Genomic DNA, 22,835 nt, shown 5'->3' on the forward strand with positions numbered 1-22,835 from the left:
CAAATCTCTGGATGGATGTGCACGAAAACATAGCCCACAATGCAGCCACCTCCCATGTAAACATGGTGAGCAAGGAACAAGGGGTCTATGGATCATGCAGGTTGTGGAGATGGCCAGCACAGTCCATACGTATATTGAAGCAGTGGGGGTTTATACCTATATGTCAATGAGCGCTATGCCAAAAAGTCACAGCCCTGCCATAATGAATGACTACGACAACAGGTTGATTGAGAGGACAAATGGCACACATGGTGGGAGTGGACAGTCTGCTGGTGGCAAGGGAGGACCTCCTGTAGACAGGAGGACTGACCGCTAGGATGTATCCACAGTGGCCCTGACCCTTGCAAGGCTTGACAGATGGGGTTCATTAGCATATTAGATAAGAAAAAGGAGCAGGGTCCATGACAATTTCAAAAACACTAAATTCAGGAATCCAATGATTTAAAGGAAATGGCAATCCAGGACAAATATGTGAGAGCAAATTCAAGGGTGCACAGATGGGTTTGAATGGCTAGAAAGGTAAGATATGAAACCTAAAATGCGAAAGGTTGGGACAAACTGTCCTTTATGGGCAAATGTTACCCTATTTCAACCCGAATGAACAGATGAAAGCACACCTTGTAATACTAAGGTATGAGATATTTGGAACTAAAACCATCTCTTAAATGGCTAATGTATTCAATACACTGTCAAGGGTCTTGCATTAAGCATTGAAAGAGGTACCAATGCATTAAAATCTAGGCTTCTCTCCAACCCTTTCTGCATTGACCTTATACAAGTTGCTGGGAATAAAGGACTGTATTCCTGTAGTTGGATGTTCTTATAGACCAAGCTGGGAGGTGGAATTGGGTGTGGTGATCAGTGAATCCCTCTCAACTATGGCATATTTTAACTTAAAAGATAAAAAATAAACCTGATTCTGAGATTCTGCTAGCAAAGGTTATTTGCAGGTTATGCTGGTCACTGACAGGAATCTTGCTATGTAAGGTAAGCTTGTCAGATATTTGTTGGGCGTGTAATAAATATGTCAGTTCCTATGTCCATATGTTCTGGAAATGCAAGCAAGCAGTGAATTTCTAGAACTTGGTTACCGGCCAATGGATCCCCAGTGTCAAAATTGATGCTGCCTAGCACCTTTCTGTGCTCCCTGAACTTCCTCAATGGTGTAAACCATGGACCTATCGAGGCGTTAATGTGGAGATTATCAAGGAACGGAAATCATTCAGGAGATCCAATTGGGAAGATTGGATGAATGAAATTGAACTGCTCTCCACCTGGGATAAGGATTTTTGTATTAAGAGTAGCCTACTAGAAGTATATGACGACACATGGTCCCCATATAATGATTTGTATGTATGCTTTTTTCTAGCCGGCCCCACTCCCCTGCCATGCTTCCTCCTATTCATCTTCCTAGAGTTTGCCTTTCCCCATGACCGCTTTTTAAAGTTTTATAGAGTTGCGTTGTTCAATGTCTAGTTTCTCCAATCGAAAGTGCTGTTTCTGTTCTTTGGGTTGTGTATGGCCTCGCTTCTGTGTTCTACTTTATGGTCTTCATCTGGGGTCGACTGTTCATTTTTCTTTATTACTGTGTTGGCACACTGTGTATGTAGATACGTATGTTTATTTAAAAAATTGTGATTATAGAAATAAAAAAGCAACGTATAGTGTAGAACAGATGTCTCATACAGTGAATATCATGAATATCACAGAGGTAAAAGGCACGACAGTTGTGGATCGCAATTTTGAAGAGGAAACGAAAGTATTAAAGAGGTTTTTTTTAAAAACATTGGAGTTGGAATGAACTTTTGAAAAGGGTCGAAGAGAACATCCTATTCCTGTTATGCAAAGAGATCAAGCCCAGCCTGGCGGAATTCCCCCCTTTTCACCTGGGAGGCCAAGTATAATTCTTGATGCCCTATGCCAAGTGGCGACTGCAATGGGCTCGTCCAATATTGGAGAGTGTGAACAATGAAACTCATGTTTCCATGGGAGGTGAGCAATACGTTTGTCAAGTATTTTAATGTCTCCTTACTTTGGCCAGGTGAATGGGAGAAGGTACCATAGGAAGGGAAATAGAAGTAATCAGATGTGAGAAACCTGGACAGAAGAGGTCATGCAACTATCTTCTGACCAACTACCTCATGACAAGCATATCAAGTCCACATTCAGCATAACACCAGAAATAGATGGTTCCTGTGTGCATGACAAGATGCACAACTTCATGTGGCAACAGGCAGTCAACAGGCTAATCATGTATCCCGTTTGCACAGCACCCTGGCACACAAGGCATGCAAGGACAGAAAAAAGCAAGGGATCTATTGGGGGGATTGGCACAGGTATATGTTTTGCAGAAATTCACTGTAATTTTGCTCATAAATGCAGTGGATGCGAGAGGCTACTCAAGATCTTGCTAATGATACTCCTCTCAAGACTGACACCATGCCTCGGTCGGCCCAATGACAAGAGAGCTTCCCACTAAGGAGACGAGAAGAAAGCACTCTACGAGGCTCCAGGAGTGACATTTGATTTTTCCATATAAGCTACCTCAGGTCCACAGATGATCGAGCATCAGCACCTATACACTTCATTCAGGGGGGTTTTAGATACAAGAAACAGCGCAGGCATATCCGCCAGGGCTGTTCAGCAACAAAAACCATCTGCAGGCATATCCAAACATGGACACAGTCTTCCTTTTGATTCAGGGTTTAGAGCAGCTTTCACAACTCTATCCAAAAATCCTGCTTAAACTCTGGGAACTAGGTAGCTTGTTGCCCCATGAGGCCTGGCTAGCTGGGATACATGCAGTCCCTCTGAGGGAAAACAAGAAAGACAAAGACACCAGTGTAGTGTAGTAATAAAGGTTTTATTAAATGTGTAGTGTGTGTTTATTTATGTGCATGTGTCTGTGAAAAACCATCCCACCCACAACGGGGCTGGATGAAATGTCAAGAAAAAGGTACAATAGAAAAGAACTCCCCTGCCCAAGAATGGGCTGGGCAGGGAAGAGAAGAGAAAAGAACTCTGAAGAATTTAAAACAAAGGACAGTTGAAGGAGGAGAGGACAAAGAGAGAGACTTACCTGGGAGGGGGGGATTGCTGCCTCGAGTGGCCCCTTGGGGCCTTAATCCTTTGGAAAGTGCAGAGCGGCTAAATGGGGAGCCCCCACTGAGACTCTGCAGGGGGGACCGAGCTGCTATGTCAGGGGAAGCTCAGCTGCATCTGGGACGTGTTCGCCCGTCGGCCCACACAGGGGCCAGACCAAACGGACCCAGGAGACATCTATGGCCGGGCATCGTGGCAGTGGTTGCTGGGGCCCATTAAGAACAGCTCGGCCAGGACTGTGTGTGGGAGGCAGTCCCAACCAGGCTGCCCGGCAGTGCCCCCTTAAGGGCCCACCTTATGTCAGCAAGGCGGGCCTGCCATCAGAAAAAAAATCAGCCCGGGCTGCGTATGTCAGGAGCAGTCCGGGAGGGAAGGCAGAGAAGTCTGCTCCACCCCAGAGGGTGAAGCGGTGAAGGTGTAAGACCTGGGTGGGCCTTTGCGGCCCACCCGGGTGAAGAGGAAGCAGTGAGGAAGTCCTTGGTCGCTCCGTTGAGCGGCCTGGGTGAAGGAAGGCAAAGGCTGCCCAGCCGAGCCACCTGGGTGAAGACACAGCCTGTCCCCTGGGTTGCAACAACGCATTGCTGAGGGGCCGGGCCTGGAGGAGGCCTCACACACGGTGCTGTCCCCATAGCAACGGGGAAGCCGCCTGAGGGGAAAATGATTCCAACTTCAGGTGGGCCCCCCAACCATTGGGGCCCACCCGTGGAATTTAAAGATGCCGCGGGTCGCAGCAGTGAAGTCGGGCGGGCCCACTAGTCAACAGGGCCCACCCTAAAGGAATATATATACCACAGGTCATGGCGGTGATGTCGGGTGGTCCCCAGGTGCATAGGGGGCCATCCAGGACAGTATAAAGGATGTGGGTTGTGCGATGGCCCCAGGTGCTGGACAGGGAAACCCTGGAAGAAGAGGAGGGTTGTGTGGTGGCCCCACATAGTGAATGGGCCACCCTGGAAGAGGATGGTGGCGGTCAGGCCTCACCCGTCATCTGTGGGGCAGGGCCCATTTCATCACCCAGTGTCATCAGGAGCAGCCCTGCACATTGGACAGACTTAAAGGTACTGTGAAGGGTGGCTGTCTGCAGCAGTCACCCCATTGTGACATGGGGTTTTGTGTGTGCAGTAGATATATATATATATATGTATGTTCTGTGCATAATTCTGTACCATAAGGAGGGGAGGTTAGGGAGTTGGGGTAATAATTAGAGGGAATGTTAAGTAGGGTAATTGTTAAGTAAGAATAGATTAGATGGCCATTAGTTTAAATAAGGGTAGGGGGGAGGCACCTTGGCGTGAGGTGGTGGGATGGGTTGGCGGCCTGACCAAGGCTGCCTTGCAAGATGGGACCACCCACAGAGGCCATCCTGTGGCCTCACTCTCCATGTGGATGGTACCAAGGGGATTGGTTGCAGCAAGTTCATCTTGGGTTCCCCGAGACGCCCTCCAAGGAAGGGTGAGCTGGCGTAGCTGGTCCCTCCTTAGAAGGAGCTCACACCGGGGAAATCCTAGGGTCTAGATTTTAAGACTGGGTATGTTTAATAAAGAGGGGTCCTTATTGGGACCCCTATAAAAGTTTACTCTGGTGTCTGTAAATCACCAGAGCACTCGGGATGCAGCCCATCTCCTGTTTAGCAATTTTACTTGGAAGGTGCAGCGCCCCTCCCTACCCAGAAGAGGAAAAAAAACGGGCTACAACTAAATCTCAGATCGGCTAATAATAGTCATGACATTTTGAACATTTAAAAAGGATAAGGAAATGTTCAAGTAAATTCAAAAGATAACTTCAAGGTGCCTGTCCCCAGGTCTGATTCTCAAAAAGAAATAGCGGAGCTCACACAATTTCATGGCACGTCATTCCAAGAAGACAGTTCGGTAAATTACTACAAGAAAGGGCGATTGCTCAGTAGCTTTCGCTTGATTTCAAGCTGTCAAGATGGTTATGCTTTGATGCGAAAGGCATAGATCAGGTTCGCCATTAAGCTCCTTGCAGTACATCCCTCATCTACAGGATTCTTATTTCTCCTTTGAACAGCTTTTCTTTGACAAATGATTATACACATGGGCTGCACAATAACATGCACACTATTTGAAAAGTGCAGCGCTTTCTTGGAATGCTGTTTTACAAACAAGCCTACTTTGGAAGGGATAGTAGACTGCCTTAATCATTTCTTGCTAGTTGGCCTGGGGTATGGCTATAGGCCTTAAACTGGTTGTGTCTTTCTCTGCTTTATCAGGTAGACAAGGCAAATGTCAATGCTCAGACTCCCTGCTTCTCCAGTCCCATATTTTCCAATCCTAAATTTACAGCATGCAAATCTACCTATGAATCTCATCGGATGTCAATCTTGCCAAGAACGCATTCAATGCTCGTTTAATCCCAAGACCTGGATGAAGCTCAACAGAGACTAAAAACAAAGTTGATGTTCTTTTCGGCCCAAACTTCTATTGAAAGTATTAGGTGATATCCTCTTATCTCTCCCTCTCTGGTACCCATGCTGCCTCCTCCACCAAAGCCTAGAACCTAGAAGTCGACCTAAGCATTAACTCCCAAACAGCAGTCTTGGTACAATCATGATTCTTTCAATCATGGTGCTTGGGAAAATCTTCTTATTCAACCTTCATAACAGTCACGTGGCCATTTTATACTCCCTTAACAACTCAACTGGAATATGTGAACCGTCTACCCCAAACTTCCCACATACCAAATCAAGAGATTACAACTAGTGGAAAACGTTGCAGAGAGTCTAATCATTGGCAATACACAGCATTCGCCCACTGCCTTTTTCTTTAGAGAATACCACTGGCTCCCTGTGAAGCACTATATGTCTTTCAAACTAGTGCCTCACTTTCAAATAACACAACGAGCCCTATAGGTCTTTCAAACTAGTGTGCCTCACTTTCAAACAGCACAACGGTGCAGTACTTCCCAACTTCACAGGTGGTCTCCATGCTTACCACACTCCCTCAGAGCTCCGTTCTGCAAACCGGACACTACTGAAAGTTCCACCATCCCAATGCAATGGCACATGAGAGAGAACATGATCAGGTGCCGCACCTCGTCTGTGGCACTCTTCCTCTACACTTTCAACTTGCAAACTCCTGTTACAATTCTACAAAACGGTTAAACCCCTGTCTTTTTATGCAAGCTTAGGTTTTCCTCCTCGTTTTCAAGAGAGACTCTTCAAGTCTGGACTCCATTTCAAGATTAAGTCACATTCCCTTCCCCAGCCCCCTATACATCTTGCATAGGGTCTATAAATACATTATTTGGTGTTATGCATACTATGAGCTCTTAAATAAAATAAATGATGTCCGTGCACTTTCTGGACCACTTCCAACATGGCATGCTCCTCCTGCCACCATCTGCCCCTATGCCCTATTCAGGAAAGTGTGTCCCCATCAAAGTGTCTAGCGGGGGAGTTGGCCTGCGAATCCCCCATCTTGAAAAACACCTGAGGAATAGAACTAGACAGATAGATGGCTTCTAGTGCAAACGCTTTAATGCAAAAGGTCTCTCCCTATAAGGCCATCGTTGAAGTGAAGATCATGTTATTCACTTCATCCCTTCAGTACATGAGGGAAGAACTTGATGCAAGGGGACGGCTGCAGTAAATAGAAATATGGGATTGTTCGCAACGCTACTCCACTATAACACGACATCCACTAGGGTACACAGAGGCAATTAATCACCCTATAACGACAAGGCCTTCCCAGACATGTGAAGACTTTTACATACCACTCCCAACCTACTAATGCAGTTTTACTCCACACGCCAAGCCCAAATACAGGGGCTTTTCCAGGCTGGATGCAGTCGTACCCCTGACAGAAAAAAAAACAAAAAAAAAAACAAAAAAAAAAAAAAAAATCACACTAAATTGCCCGAAAAGTCTTGCTGTATGAAAGCTACAATCCTCCCACAATCCTAACACAAGTCCTCAAGCCCAAAAGGAAATATACTTTCACAGCCATGCCATTTTAGCAAGTGCTAGGTTTGTCGACCTGACATGAAATCCTCAATCTTACAAATCGGATTCGATGTATCCAACGTGAGCCCCCTTTACAGTAATGAGCCTGAGTGGCGTTGCTACTTCTGGCCAGTGTTGAATTGCTTTGGCTTATGGGGTACGGAGCGAGAGCTCACTTACTACCGGCTTTCAGCAGTCGTTTCTCCTCTTCTTTCAGCTTGTTCTGCATCAAACGCAGCGTGTTCTCTGCTTCCTGAAAAAAGAGGGGCGCACAATCAATAGCTACTCAACTAGGCAGAAAAGTGCAATGAAGAATTAACACGTTTCCTTAATACCGAGCGTCCACATGGGCCTCAGAGAAAATGTTCAGTGTATTTTAAAAAACGCAACACAAATTAAAACAATCTCGGAAGGTGGTGCAAACGGAGAGCAATTATGGGAACAAAAGACCATTGAAGACATACAACCTAACTCCACTACTGCACCGCACAATCCATCACCTCCAACAGTCTTTATGGGAATACATTCATGCAAATGCAAGTTTTGATGATGCTGAAACTCACAGCACACCACCAAATAATTCAATAGGGAGACAGGCAGCAAAGACAGTAACATTTTTTTTTAACCATACTGCTTGGGAAGCCAGCACAGTGTCCCTATCCTAAAATTGGGACCTTCAAGCACAGAAACCTAAGGGTTTATATACAGCTTTAGACAATGGGCTTAATGTAGACATTGTACATGGTATGTTACATTAACAAAGAGCGTTTTAATGCTACATCATGGGGGTGGAGTGTGGGTGAAATAGCCCTAAAATGCCATAATTACAGGCCGGAGTCAGAGGGGGAAGATCTGCCTCTCAGCAAAAGGCCTGCGCTGAAAAACATGCAAAAAGAGGTCCTTGACCAAACACAAAGGAGCAAATTTCGGCATCTAAGCATGGGGATGCTTGAAAATATTCCTTGAAACACATGAAGGGAAAACCTCATGATACTCTTGAGGAAGGTCTGGAAATTAAAAGTTACCGTAGTGACTAACGTACTCTTAGTCCTTAGTCCCCTTTCCTCAATACTGCACAGGTGTCCCTTTCAAGGGACGGGAGACTGAACCTTTCACCAGACAAAACCTTCTTCCCTTCTTTAGAGGCGCGCGGGGGTACGGCCCTGGGAGCATGCGCTGCCCTGAGTCCCTCTGGTGCCACTCCTCAGTCCCCATAGACGCGCCGACAATAGATTAACATTGCCTAAAGACACCAGTATTGTTGGAGGGCGGAGTGGCGGGACGTATGGAGGAAAGGGGACTACTAAGAGTACGCTATTCACTACAGTGAGTAACTTATATCTTACGTCCTTTCCCCTTTCCACCATACTGCATGGGCGATTACAACTGAATGTAGCCCCAGGGTGGAGAGGAGAACCTCCTTAAGCAAATAGGTTCCTGAGAACTGCCTGTCCGAAAGCTGCATCAGATCTAGAGTCGGCATCCAAACAGTAATGTTTGCAGAAAGTAGAGGGAGTGGCCCATGTGGCCGCCCTGCTTTTAACTTGCCAAGGAACATGGCGCTGGAATGAGATGGCCATTGCCGTGGCCCTAACTGCGTGGGTGTGCGTGTTTGTCGGAAGATGCTTGTGCTGACCCTCGTATGCTTCTTTGATGGTCGAGTCCATCCAGCGGGTTATGGAGGCCTCAAAGGTCTGATAGCCTGGTCTTGCACCTCCAAAAGTGATAAATAGGGTGTCTAACCTGCGGAAGCCCTTGGTCCTGTCCAGGTACAATTTCAGTGCTCGCCTGACATCCAGGCAATTCAGAACTCTCTGTGCCTCATCCTTAGGATCAGCAAAAAACGTAGGAAGGACTATTTCCTCATTTAAATGGAAAGCCGATGGCACCTTAGGCAGAAATGCTAGGTGTGTCTGTGGACTACTTTGTCCCTGTGAAAGGCAGTATATGGTTCTCAGGCGACCAGGGCCTGGATTTTGCGGACTCTGCGAGTGTTACGCTCACCTGGTCTCTGCGGGGGTGTTGGGGCACGGTTGGACCCTCCCTGGACTTGACTCTCATGGATCAGCCTCTTTCCCCAGCGGCTGTAGTGTGGGAGGCTCTAGCTGCTGGCACTGCCCCTGAGAGAAGACGAGAATCAGTGAGAATGCTGCTGATGAATGGTGATTCCCCTCAAACCCTTTTGTTCCAGAATGAGGTGAGCATGCATTTACCCAAATAGTCTCATCTGTTTTCTTTTGAGGATGAGCTCTCCGTCCTGCTTCTCTTCAGCAGGGGCGCCGTTGATGGACCTAGTTGCTTCACTGGTCCGTGTGCGTGGCGGCCCAGACTGGCTGTGACCGAACCACTTTGGACGGAAGTGTTCGTGACAATGATTATTGTCCGTATCCTTTTGCAATGTCTTTGCTCTCCCCAATAGGTGTGAAGATGGCCACATGGAGTCGCAGTGTTGGAAGCGAGTCTGAATGGTGCCAGAGGGGGTTACGCAGTCCCCACTTAGATGGTAAGTAGGGTTTCAAGGTTGTATGCAAGGTTTATATGTTGTGCGACCAAGCACAAGGTATTTATACAGTTTGTAACCTTATGTGCTCCTTCTCTCTTGCAGGGATGGCCTGGAGGTACCAGCTGGGGAGCAACGATCCGAAGACCTGCCGGCGATTGCTGGATCCGTGAGGATGCTGGGCAAGAAGGCGGCTCTTGCGGAGCTGGAAGGTCGGAACAGGTGAGGATGCGCTTCGACTCCGATGACAAGGGAATCAGGTAATGCGATGCACTGCTGACGATGGTATTGCAGAGACAGGTAAGACGCGCGTCCGGCGATGGAGTTGCTGGAGTCAAGTAAGCTGCGCGTCGAGTGATGGTATTGCTGGAGGCAGGTAGGATGCGCGATGAAGATGCAGTGTTGGAAGCAGGTAAGCTGCGCTTCAAGCGATGGTGTGGCTGGAGTCAGGTAGATGCGCGCTGAAGAAGTAGTTCAGGAACCTGACGAGTCGCGTGCTGAGATGATGAGCTGGAAACAGGTAAGGGTGCTTCGACGGCGGTAAGCGTTACGCTGCAGAAAGCGGAAGAACGCAAAGCGCTTGCATGTGGGTGGGGCTGGCTTAAATAGCCTGGCCCCAGCCACTCCCCCCAGCCCCGCCTTGTGGCTCCACATTGCTCCTCCCACAGACTTCTGCACGTGCCCTCCAATGTCTTAATGGCCACACACGGCCTGGATGCACGTGCTCTAGACACAAAGTGTGCAAAGCACACTTTCTTATGAGCCTGGCACCAATGGCGCCAAGACTGGGTCCATTTGGACCCTTTGAGTGGTAAAGGTAGTGGCCCTTGGCTAGTGGCCATGACAGCGAGCCGAGGTGAGGCCGACTAGTAAGGCTGTCTTAATAGTGACCAGCCTGATGTCTGCAGACGCCATTGGCTTGAATGGTTTGTGCGCCAGGGAGCCCAAAACTATGTTCAGATCCCACACAGGGTGTGGCCTCTTGATGGGCGGGTAGAGTCTTGTGAGCCCTGTCAAATGTTTCTTGACAATCGGATTAGAGGAGGAGAATACCCCCTCCTCAGAGTTCCTGTACGCCCCGATGGTTGCGAGATAAGTGCGGCAGGTGTCCACCTGCACGCCTGAGTAGGCAAGGAGCGCCGAGAAGGAGAGCACGTCGTCCAGAGTACATGCCAGGGGTTCGATTTCCTTGGAGGCTGCCCAGTGGCAGAACCTGGTCCATTTACTTTTAAACTGGGCCCTGGTAGCCTTGCTCTTTGCGCCCTGTATGATCTCCAGATTAGCCTGGGAGAGGCTAAGGTGCCTTAGCGTCACCTGTTCAGGAACCACGCTGTGAGGGCTAGCTTCTGTGGCGCAGGGTGGATGACCCTGCACCCCTGCTGCACCAGAAATTTGTGCTGGGCCCGTTGGAAGGTGAATCGGTGGCAGCTCCGAGAGGCTGAGCAGCTCCGAGAACCATGGCCTGGCTGGCCACCATGGTGCTATTAGAATGATGTTGAGCTGGCGAGACTCCTTGATCTTGCAAATCACTCTATGAATCAGCGGAGCGGGCGGGAAGGCGTAAGCGGTCATGCCGTTCCACTGAATCCAAAATGCATCGTCCAGTGAGCCAGGGCTCTGTCCCTTCTAGGAGGCAAACTTAGGGCACTTCTTGTTGTGCAAGGTGGCAAAGAGATCCACCTGGAGAAACCTCATCTGCTGAAGATCTCTTGAGTAACGAGGTCCTTTAGCTGCCACTCGTAGTTGTTCACTCCCAACCTGCTGAGTCTGTCCGCCTCCAGGTTGGATTCCTCCGGAAGGTGGACTGCTGAGAGGTAGATGTCGTTTGGCAGGGCTCACTCCCACATGCTCATTGCCAGCCTGCACAGTGGAGGAGATCTGGAGCCTCCCTACTTGTTGACATAGTACATGCTGGTCGAGTTGTCTGTCTGGATGAGGACAACTTTGCCCCTGATAAGTGGGAGGAATGATCTGAGCGGTAGCCAGATGGCGTTCAGCTCCAACCAATTGATGTGGAACTCCAGCTCGTGTCGGGTCCAGGTGCCGTGGACAGAGATCGTCCAGGGAGGCTCCACATCCATCGAGAGAGGAGTCTGTGGTGAGGGTGACCTGCGGGGTGGGAGGCCAGAAGGGCTTGCCCGTCCGTAGGTTGCAGTACAAAGACCACCATGTGAGGTCCTGGTAGAGAGATGGAGGAACCTTGATCATCTAGAATTGCGAGCCCCGCTCCTGGTTCCATGATGTCGCAAAGTGCAGCTGTATCCTCCTCATCCTGAGTCTCGTGTGGGGGACGGCTAATGGGACCGCCAAGAGACCCAGGAGCTGCTGGTACCACCAGGCCGAGGTTACCACTCTGCTGAGGAAGTGAGTAATGGCCCTTTTGATGGCTGTGATCCTGTCCTCCGACAGAAACACCTTCTCGGAGCACGTGTCCCAGATGGGGCACAAGAATGTCAGAGTCTGTGTGGGTTGCAGCTGCGACCTTTTGAGATTGAGCGAAAGCCCAGATCGTGAAGTGTGTTCATAAGAGCCTGGGAAGTGTGGTGAACTGCTTCCGTTGATGTACCCCTGATGAGTCAGTCGTCGAGGTATGGGTAGATGTGGAGGCCCTGAGGAGGGCAGCCACAGTATTCATGAGTCTGGTAAAGACCATGGAGGCCGAGTTGAGGCCAAAAGGAAGGACCGTGTATTGGAAATGGTAGCCCATGATACGGAACCGTAGGAAAGAACGATGGGGCTGCCATATCGGGACGTCTAGATACGCATCCTTCAGATCCAGGGAGCACACCCAGTCTCCCTTGCACAATGTCTCTGCTATACAAGCTGGCATACCATCTTGAATTTTTGTAGCGGTAAGGAGAGGTTGAGGGTGGAAAGATCCAGTACAACTCTCAGGCCCGCCTGGTTCTTTTTCTGAATGGTGAAAATCCTGGAGTAGAAGCCCAAGCCTCACTGGGAGGCTGGGACTTCCACCACGGCCTGGCTCTCTACGAGCGATCGGATCTCCATCAGAAGAGTTGCTGTCCCAACTTGAAGGAGTGGAGGGGAGGAGGAAGGAGAGGCTGGGATACTACGGAGAGGATCCAGGGGTCCGTGAATTTTTGGCGCCAGCAATGTGCATGGAGAGCAAGCCTGCCCCCCACTGGAGACACGTGGACACGGAGGGGCATGTCATGCCTTCTTTTCCCTCAGAGGCTCCTGCAGAGAAGTGGGACTGGAAAAAGCCCTTATTCCTCCCCCCTTTTTGTTGCTTGCGCCGATGTGGAGTCGGCAAGCAGTCCGGCTGCTTGGACCTCTGTTCTTGGAAGCCGCGGAACCCTCCTTATGTACGCCCCTTGTCGGAGCGCTGCTGTGACTGGGTGTACGATTTGGGCGTGGTCTTTGTCAGGATGGATAAAGACTTGGCCGTTTGTGAGCTGTTTTTCTTTTTGTCCAGCTCTTTGTCTGTGGTGGAGTGGAAGAGGTCACTTCCCTCAAACGGCAGGTCTAATATGTGTTTCTGGTTGTTCAGGTTAAATTTAGTTGCACAGAGCCAGGGTTTTCTTCTCATGTCCATGGCGATGCAGATGGCCCGGCCAGAGGTGTCAATGTGGGCCACGGTGGACTCCATGATGTCCTGCGCCACCAGCTTGGCCTTAGCCAGTCCCGCCTTGAAACGTTATTGGCTCTGCATAGGAAGCTCTGGAAGGAAATCCACAATTTCCTGCCACAACCTCTGGTTAACGGCCACCAGCATGGCATCAGCGTTGGCCCGCGAAGATGCAAGGACGCGTTGAAATAGAGTTTCTTCCTGTATGCCTCCAAGATCTTCTGCTCCTTGTCTAGCAGCGCCACAGAGGAGGTGGTTGAGGACGACTGATGCTTGGAGTATAGTGATGCTGCAGCGATCACGGAGGAGTGTGGCTGAGGATGGGACGATAGCAAGAGTGTATCCTCCTCCATCTGCCTGTACTTGGCGTCCAGGCATCGAATGACGAGCTGGACAGAGTGGGGGGCTTGAGTCAACCCTTCTTGGCCAGGGCAACTACATCAGTCTTTAGTGGAATTCCTGTTTTAGCAGAGGAGCATTGCGTGAGGGCTTCTGCGAAGAACGCCTCTGCTGGTTGCTCGACCTCGGGTTGAAGGAGGCCCAGGTACTCAGCCAGCCCTGCAATACGTTCATGGAAGGCCTTGGCTGATGATGGAGTGTCCTCATCGTCCGTGTCTGCCTGGGGGTCAAGAGGATCCTGCACCGGTGGAGGAGTGGCAGGGGTACTGGGACAGGAGCCGGGGGATGTGGTGGAGGCTGGTACGGAACCACCTGAGTAATCGGTTGGGGGGCCGGAGCCGGTGGCAAAAACTGCGCTGGGGCCGGGGGGCACCGACAGAGAAACCTAAGGTGCTGGAAGCATTTGCGGGAGCATTTCCCTGATGGCATCCCCGAGGATCACCCCCATCCGAGGAACCTCTCTAAGAACCTGTCCTTACAGGCTGGAGGAGTGGTAGGAGATATAGACAGAGTCGCGGGCGGCTGCAGGAGGCGCTGCATGCCCTGTCCATATGGACATAGCAGGAACCTGCCTTACGCAAATGAAGCATAGGCTGCAGGCCACGTACCCCGTTGACACCAGTCCCACCTTGACACGCGTTCTTCACCAAATTCCCGTTCCTGGTGCAGCGTCGGACGGGTGCTGATGTCTGGCATGGCCGGCATCTTGTCGAGCTGCCTTCCATGTGCCTGCATCGTGTTGCTAAGCTCGCTCGGCCCTGCCTCCTCCAGGACTCTAGAGTGTGGATTATGAACTCTACCTTGCTCCTCAGGCCGAGGGCTGGTAGGCATAACACCCTCGGCCTGGGGGCTGGTAGAGCTGCATTTAGGCGCTCCCTCTGACATAGTGCAGGTACTAGGGCAGTGCAGGTACTAGGGCATGGCCCCTCGGGTGAAGGCCTGGTACAAGAACCTTCCGGTCCATCAGTGCACGTGCTGGTAGTAGAACCAGGGTGGTCCCTCTCGCGCGGGCGAGGCCCTGGGAAGGAGTCTCCCTTGCGGGGTGCGATGGAGAACAGAGGCCCTACCTTGGGCCTGGAACAATGTTTGACGAAGTCCTTCAGGTCCTCTGGAGGCGATTTCTGGAAGAGCTCCCTCCACCTGGTTAGCATGTTCTTCAGAGACCTCGATGATCGGGTGTTGCACGCTGTACAAGCTTGCCAACTGTGGTCTGGGCCAAAGCAACGTAGGCAGAGGGCGTGGGGGTCTGAAGTTGGGAAGAGCTCGTCGCAGGGTGGATAAGCTGCTGAACCCTGTGGAAGTCGACATGCGCCGGGGAGCAGCGTGACGCCTGACGACCGAGTACCTGTATGATAAAAAGACTAAAAAGACAGAAGTATCCGTGCATAGAATTACATGGCCGAAGCCAAACCCAGGAGCACTGCTGAATTCGGCCCCTTCCCGTCGATGCAGAAAAGGGGAATGGGGTGTGACGGCAGAGTCAGGGCAGTGCATGCTCCCAGGGCCACACCCCCACACACCTCTAAATTTAAAGGAGAAGGTTTTTTCTGGTGAAAAAGGTTCCATCTCCCGTCCCTTGGAAGGAATGCCCGTGGAGTATGGAGGAAAGAGGATGGGACTTAAGAGTAAGGATGAGACCCCCCTTGCAAAAACAGCGACGTCCAGCATGTAAATGAAAGGGCCAAAATGTGTGCAAGCCTGCACAACAGGCTGGAGTTTTTACTGTAAGAAGAATGATTGTCTTCAAAAATCAGTTTTTCCCCCTCACTTTCAATGAAAGACTTGCTCTTCAAAATATGTGTAGGAATGCCATCAAGGAACTGTACGTTTGTTCATCATGAGCCCATCAGAGAGAATCTTTTAAGTAACCAGAATCTACAAGGAAATGTGGAACTATAACAGCATGAAAGGTTTCACAGCTAAAACTGACCCCAGTGGCATTGCAATTGGGGTTCAAAATCAACACCAAGTATTCAAATGTACAGCTTGAGTCTTTAAACATATTATGTTGCCTTCTGTAATCACTGTTGCAGGAAAGTACTGTTGCAAGGGTTTACAAGTTAGATTGTGTGCATTTTCTAAAGTTGGATCAAATGTAAAATGCTGAGAAAAGGCAACTCTTAATTGCACTTCCTAGAAAGGAACCCCAGGTGTGAAACCAGCCCATGGAAATACAAGCTGTGTTACATGGGAATGAGCGGAGGCATTCTGTAGATGTTCAAGTTTTACGACCAAAAGCACTCAGGCCGTCGTAAACCTAGCAATTAGCCTTTGAAGCTGTAGGCTAACCTGAACAAACGGGTCCCTCTTGACGTCAAAGCTAAGGACAAGATGTCTGCTTACAGAGGGGGAAGAGTGAAGGTGGAGCTTCACACCCATTGCACACAATGGGAGATATGTAATTTTTGGAATAACTTGGGAAGTATTAATCGTACATTTTTCATGTTTGGATTTATGAAAAGCTGTCAGTGAGCTGCTTCTGGTGGGTCCAAAACGATTTTGGTGACACCAACCTCTCAAAAGTTATGAAACAGAAATGGTGTTCTCTGTATAAATCTGACAATCATAACAATTTCAGAAAAGGTGTAATAGGTGATGGGTACTCCGTCCACCGAATGCCATATTATTCAGTAATGTAGTTTGGGCGTAAACGAGAAAATACAGTAGCTTTGCTGCAATATGTCGCACAGTCATCAAACAAGGTTTATGCGATTCACAAAAAAAATGTAATGCCTGAATATGCTGGCATCCGTGGCGTAATCTGATGAGAAAGGGTATTTTTCAAAATGTGAGATTTCTAGGTACAAAAGCCAGATCCAACCCTATGCCTGTGTCATATGATTGATGGGGTATCCTCCCGACTGCTCAAATCATGCCCAATTTGCCTGAGCCTACCGTTTTTAGGGATGAGGAGTGAACCCTTGACCACTGCCCAATCAGTTGTGCGAGCAGTGAAGCATTCATGTGACTGACGTTCCAGTTACAAAGAGGTGGGTGTTCCTAAAAGTGTTAACTAGGAACTCCCGTCCCCTGCACACTATCCAGTATCTGAAAAGAGATCAGTAATTTGATAAAGTAATCAAAGGTTATTTTATGCAATTTAGTATAAACACTTTTTGTACAACATAGAAATCATCCTTTATTATTGTACAATGTTTAGGCCCAACGCGTTTTGAGTTTACACTCTTCTTCAGGGCCAATATCACAATTCTTTCAAAAATTTCTAAAAAGAATAGAAAAAGGTACAATTTAGCATAGTTAACTTTGCTTCCCTAAGTATGGGAGCCCAATTTTTCAATCAAAATCAACAGATGTAGTTTTGTAATCTCCACTTCCATTACTTCATTTCCAACATTGGTTTAGACAGTTGTGAGAGAACTTGTTATACTTAATTCATTTGAACAAATAGTAATTATCAAAACCCCTTAGCAGCAATCAAGTCAAAAAAAGTAAGGGTGGTCATGCCCTCATGTACTAAATCATAACTCAAGAAATAAGATTGTCGGGTAAGTAAGTCACTTACCACAAGATGTGAGAGTATTTTGAAAAAATAATTCGAAATGGTGCAACCGCACGTTTCTGGGGTAGTCAGTCCAATCACTGGTATAGATTAAGGCTATAAATCAGAGAGAGTATCAAATGGTAAGACAAAATGTCCTATATAGCGAAAGCTCATACGGAAGAGAAAAAATATTCAAGTGAACACTTACAATTTAGTCAGAAAGTGATGCACTGTGGTAGACCCCGAAATAAAGGGAGAATACTGGAAGTGCTCCTTCTGGAAATTGAGCTGAAAGATTAAGTAAGAAAAATAGGAAAAATAATAGAAGTACAGTTTGGAACCGAGAGTTAGAGCAAAGCCGACCCACGGCTATCTATTACTTACATTTCAACCGGTCAGAGTGGGGGAGTCATGGTGGCGCTCATACGGAAGAGAAAAAATATTCAAGTGAACACTTACAATTTAGTCAGAAAGTGATGCACTGTGGTAGACCCCGAAATAAAGGGAGAATACTGGAAGTGCTCCTTCTGGAGATTGAGCTGAAAGATTAAGTAAGAAAAATAGGAAAAATAATATAAGTACAGTTTGGAACCGAGAGTTAGAGCAAAGCCGACCCACGGCTATCGATTACTTAAATTTCAACCGGTCAGAGTGGGGGAGTCATGGTGGCGCTCATCCCGCAATCGGGATGTGTTGCCTTCATGAACTGTCCCTCTTTTATACTTCCCCAATAGAGATACGTCAGAACGTTGACGGCAGATTGCTGCGCGCGCATGCGTGTGGCGAGTGTTGTCCATCGTCATGGCTATGACGTCACCACTGTGCATGCGCGGTAGACTGTAAACATACAGTTCAATCAATATAAGAACTACAAGTGAGTAAGTTGAGAAGTCCTGTGAGACAAAGGACTAACGAGAAGCTCAAGGGCAGTGAGTAAGTCAGCCTCTATGGAACCCCCGCGGGTGGGTGAAGTCCAGGGGCGGAAAAACAAATAACTATAATAAAAGCACGGAGATGCCGTGAATGAAATAATCTGATAACTGCAAGAAATAACCCAGAGGAGAGGAATAAGTTCTGTATACTATTTTTCAGAAGGAATGTAGCTAGAATAAGGAAGCTAAGCCCGTCTTCATAACATCATGGTATTTAGGTGGGCAAAGCTGTGCCTCGGGTGCTGGCTTACATAAGGCTTGTACAAGCTTGTGGGCGCTCATGTGCTTGCAAACCAATCATCTTTCACTGAGCGCTACCTCCCGCTTGCATGGGTGTGGCTACTGCGTCACTGCCTCCATTATACCTGTGGCATTGCTCTGTCCGAGGCTCATGTACGTCCACGAACCTAAAGTAAGATGTTAGCAGCTTCAAAATTAACTTTCATTGGACTAACTTGAAAACATTAAGAGACTTGCATTCATGTGATCATATGGTTCCATTTTCCAATTCTTATAGATTTCTGACGTGTAACTTCACTGCAGTAATTAGTTCCTACTTTAGCCCAAAAGAGTGAACGGATGCTTCAGCAGTGTACACGTTTAACTTACAACTTCATCCAGGAATATAGACAACAATACACCATCAGTCCATTTGCAGTAACGGTAGCTAGTGAAGGCACAATGAAATAGCCCAGCAATGCTATCCAAAGCAAAGCCACTTCCAGGTCAGAGACAGAGGGATGGCTCCATCAAACCAAACTTGAAACTGAAGACTCCTATCCCGAATCCAGTCAATAATTAAATCGGTATGCCATCTTCTCTTGGAACATATTTCCCTTGGAAACTGGCAACCATGAGAGCTTCCTCCTCCTTGAGGTAGGCCTCTCCTTGTTAAAAAGGCCTGTGCTCATTTTCCATTGGGGTCCTATCGGACTAACGCTTCACTGTGGGAATGTAGCACAATTAAACATTTGAATAGGCCTTCTGGAATCCCCATATCTTTTAGGATAAACCAGATTTCTTCTCTACTGTATCAAAAGCAGTAGAGAGATCCATGAATGCCAGAAAAATTGTCTAATATTCTAGAGTGAGTTACTTCATGCTCACAAGGATACGGTTAAGGTCTTGATTAGAAGTCCCAACACATTCCCTTCATCCCAGCAGGCTGGTGTTCTTTACATCATTATTAAGCATAAAATCGTTTACTTGGGTGAAGATTAGACTTCAAAACAGAGCAAGGGTACAAAAGTGAAACTGGCTGGTAAGAGGCAAGGGCATCCCGTCCCCATTCTTGTAGAGTGAAACCACTACTACTTGCCTCCAAGTGGCAGGACATACATTTTTCGAGGCTATTGCACTAAAAATAACATTTCACAAAAGGACAACACAAATCAATCTTAAATCTAGATAGGTGGGGAGCTTTTGCAGCATGATTGCACTATCTCAGAAATGTTAAATACGACATGCGTTACTGCTCCAGATGGCAGTGGCATCTTCTATTCGTAAGCCATTACTATCTATGGTTAAACTAATACACAAACAGAGGCGGATAAGACAGGCAATAGCTAGAGGCAAGCTTGTGCAATCAAGAGGCGGATGGTGAACTTTAACCTAAGGTACTTGATGCAGAGGATGCAATTCACTATGTACAAATGTGCCTAAAGGACACAGGACAGTGCTGTTCATGTGAAAGGGCACAGGGGTTACACACTGCACAAGGGCGAAGGATATCTGGTAAGTGCGCTTTCAGAGAATTGTTGAGGATGGAGGTGGCTATGTCTGCAGAGGTTATTGCCGATGGTTATTCTGAACTGTGCCTGCAAATGGGAGGATCTGATGGCCTCACATAAATGTTGGGTCTATAGGGTGCTGCTGTAGGTCAATAAATAAATGATCAAGCTATGGAAAACAAGCCGCCAGGTTCACCAGCGAGGTCAGCAGTAAGATCTTGGCCTTCTTGTTACCCAACGAAAAAGTGAAGTTTGCAAGGAGACTGATTTCTTATAGCATGAGGTCTAACTCCAGTGAATGACATACTCATTTTTCTCAATCATCAGGCTTTTTGTCTGGTCTTCGTTTTCAATACCATGCGAATGTGTTGTGTTTGTAGAAAAGAAAAATCGAAGGAATTGTTTCGCCCACAACTGCACATTCCAATTGAAGCAATCATAGGAATAAGTGAATTTTATTTATTTATTGTTTTTTTTATAACATGGTTCATACCGATTCGAGTTCGGTTTCTAAGCGCGGATTCGAAACTCTGTTGCTCTGCGTGGTCTTGATTCCAAGACCAGCACCTGCCCCTGTTCTACCCTCCGTCCATCAGTTAAGACTTAACCAGTCAAGACTTCATGGTCGTTCCGGAAACTCCTCCATCAGTTTGCAAAAGGGCACCAGAGGAGCCAAACATGCAAACCTAATGAAGTACAGACATCTATTTCAGTGCCAGTGAGCAAGAAGTGCCAGTAAACAGAAAATGTCTGTCAGTGAGCAGAAGGGTGAATGTCCGTCCCGTGGGCAAGAAAATGAAATGCTCTACCACGGGGCACAGGAGTGCTGCACCACAGGCAGGAATTGAGACATTCCTAGAAAGGTGCAAGTTGACATCAAGGGGATGAGCAATAAGTAAAGTGCTGCAAATGGAAGGCTTGGTGCTTTTCACGGTTTATGAAAATAGACTGGGAGTGAAGAGGTTAGACTGTAAAAGAGCAGAAAATATTGAGGATAGACCCTACATTGCAAAATGAAGAAAAGGCTTAGTAGCACCCACGGCTGGGGAGCAGCCAATCGGGTTCCTTGGATGCAGGCTCAAACTACTGCTCTAAGCTCACGTTCCATGGAACTTGTTGGCTGCATCCCCTGCCCCACAGCGCCATCTTCTTGGCCCCCTCCCTTCGCTTCATTGTTGAACTAACCTCAACCCCCACTTACTTAATTCAGGTGGTGGCAAACACCCATTCCAGCCCTTGGCACGGGTAGTTAACGCTATAGTACTGACTTGCCTAATAGTCACAATAACTACTGCTATGTTCAGTTCAGGTGAACTGACACGTTGGGTGGAATGTTGAAGGGTTGGTTACCCTAAGTATGTAGCCATAGCAGGCAAGTCCTTATATGGTGATCGTTATGTACATATAAAAATACAAAAAAAGGAAGAGAAGCGAGGGGGCACACAACAGCAACAAGCAACACGTGTTTTTGCTTGAAAAGCCACAACACCTACAGTTGGGGCAAATGGAGACACAAAAGTGCACAAACTCCCAGGTGAGAAAGGGACCGTCTCACTGTGCAAATCCATCCAGGTTTTATTTTTTGAAAAGTGTCAACTGTACGCACAAACAGTCAAATAACTTAGCCCCCACTTGACAAAATCCATTCAGACTGTGCACAGAGATTCAAGGTTGGGTCTATAATCTTTCTGTAAACTTTTGTGGAGATTTGTTAAACAGCAACAAAGTTATAAGCCATCGAAAAATGTTGAGACCTCCTCTAATTTTGCCCCCTCTTGACAAAATCCCACCAAACCTTGCAAAAACATTCAAACCTCTAAAATCATTTTGCCAACTGTTGTGCAGATTCGTCAAACAGCACCACATTTATAAGCCTTTCAAATATTTTGGGACCCCACCCCTCTAATTTTGCCCTTTCCTGGCGAAACAGCACCAAACATTGTAGAACCATTCAGGATTAGGTCTTAAATGATATTGCAAAATGTCATGCCGTTTCACTGAGAGACGCCAAAGTTCTAAGCCATTGAAAAACTGCTTTTCACTGACCCTGTAATGCAGAAATATGCATGATGTCCCTGAAAATCTGAAATGCTCGCGAACATCACAGGAATGTCCCTGGACATCTGAGATATTAGTGGACTCTGTAGAAGAAAAAAATAACAATTTTTGCTTTTTATGGCTATATCCCATCCCATCCTCATATCTCACCTCCCCAGAGATTGTTTCATTAGTTTAAGAAGTGCAATGTTGCATTTTTTAATATGTTCTAACCGCAAACTGCAGACTACTGGCACAGTTCACAAATCCAACATGGGGTCCGTTCAAAGGTTTTGACGCACCTCACATTTTTAAGTGACCAATAAGTGGGTGCGTATGATGTCTGCGAACGTCGCGCGGCTCTCTGATTGGCCCAGAGGCATCTGTGGACTCCGAATCGGGAAATTGGTCCACAGACCGGACCCAGATATCACCAATTTCTTTTTACCTACTGTTTGGCCATTGTAAAAAAAAGAAAAAAAAACACTGGTTGAATTTACAACAAATTTGCAAAAGCATGCTTTCGGGATCAAGCTGCTGCTCCCTGCACATGCTCGGTGCAAAATCGTCCAGCGGTTTGGGCTGTAGTCACGCGCAAACTTTTGTTCCATTGCGTCGATGAGTATTTCAAACATTTTGGAACCCCCCCTATAACTTTGCTCCCTCCTCCCCCTGGACGAAACCACACCAAACATCGCAAAACCATTCTGCGATGGCCATATACTTGTTTTGCAAAGTTTAGTGAGGATTTGTCAAACGGCAAGAAAATTATATGCTGCCCAAAAAGTGCTCTTTCTAGGAGTTGAGCAACTTAACCATAACTATAGGGCGGCTACAGCAGGCCCTGTAATAATATATATTATGTAGGGTCTGCATATGAACACACAGGAGTGTATAAAGCGTGTATGGTGGTGCCTGTATAAGTGTGCAAAGTGGTATACATGTAAAGGTACGCCAAGTGGCGTTTACATTTAGTAAGATGTATGACACGCGAGGTAGTATCTACCTACAGTTAGGTGTACTGTTATTGGGAGCACAGAGATGCTTCCCAGTTTTAAGTGACCAAATGTCTGGTAACCT

General features: G+C 47.5%; 1 protein-coding gene across 2 annotated transcripts in view; it reads right to left on the bottom strand.

Annotated features, from left to right (window-relative positions):
* CLUAP1 (clusterin associated protein 1) overlaps window positions 1–22,835 on the bottom strand; it is a 1,096,220-nt gene that overhangs the window by 148,309 nt on the left and 925,076 nt on the right. For both annotated transcript variants that reach the window (XM_069646868.1, XM_069646867.1), the window contains exon 9: window positions 7,247–7,319. In XM_069646868.1, the coding sequence (XP_069502969.1) occupies window positions 7,247–7,319 (73 nt within the window). The remainder of the gene's footprint in view (window positions 1–7,246; window positions 7,320–22,835) is intronic.

This window comes from Ambystoma mexicanum, chromosome 2q (assembly GCF_040938575.1).
Source record: "Ambystoma mexicanum isolate Mex_15411 chromosome 2q, UKY_AmexF1_1, whole genome shotgun sequence".
Taxonomy (NCBI): domain Eukaryota; kingdom Metazoa; phylum Chordata; class Amphibia; order Caudata; family Ambystomatidae; genus Ambystoma; species Ambystoma mexicanum.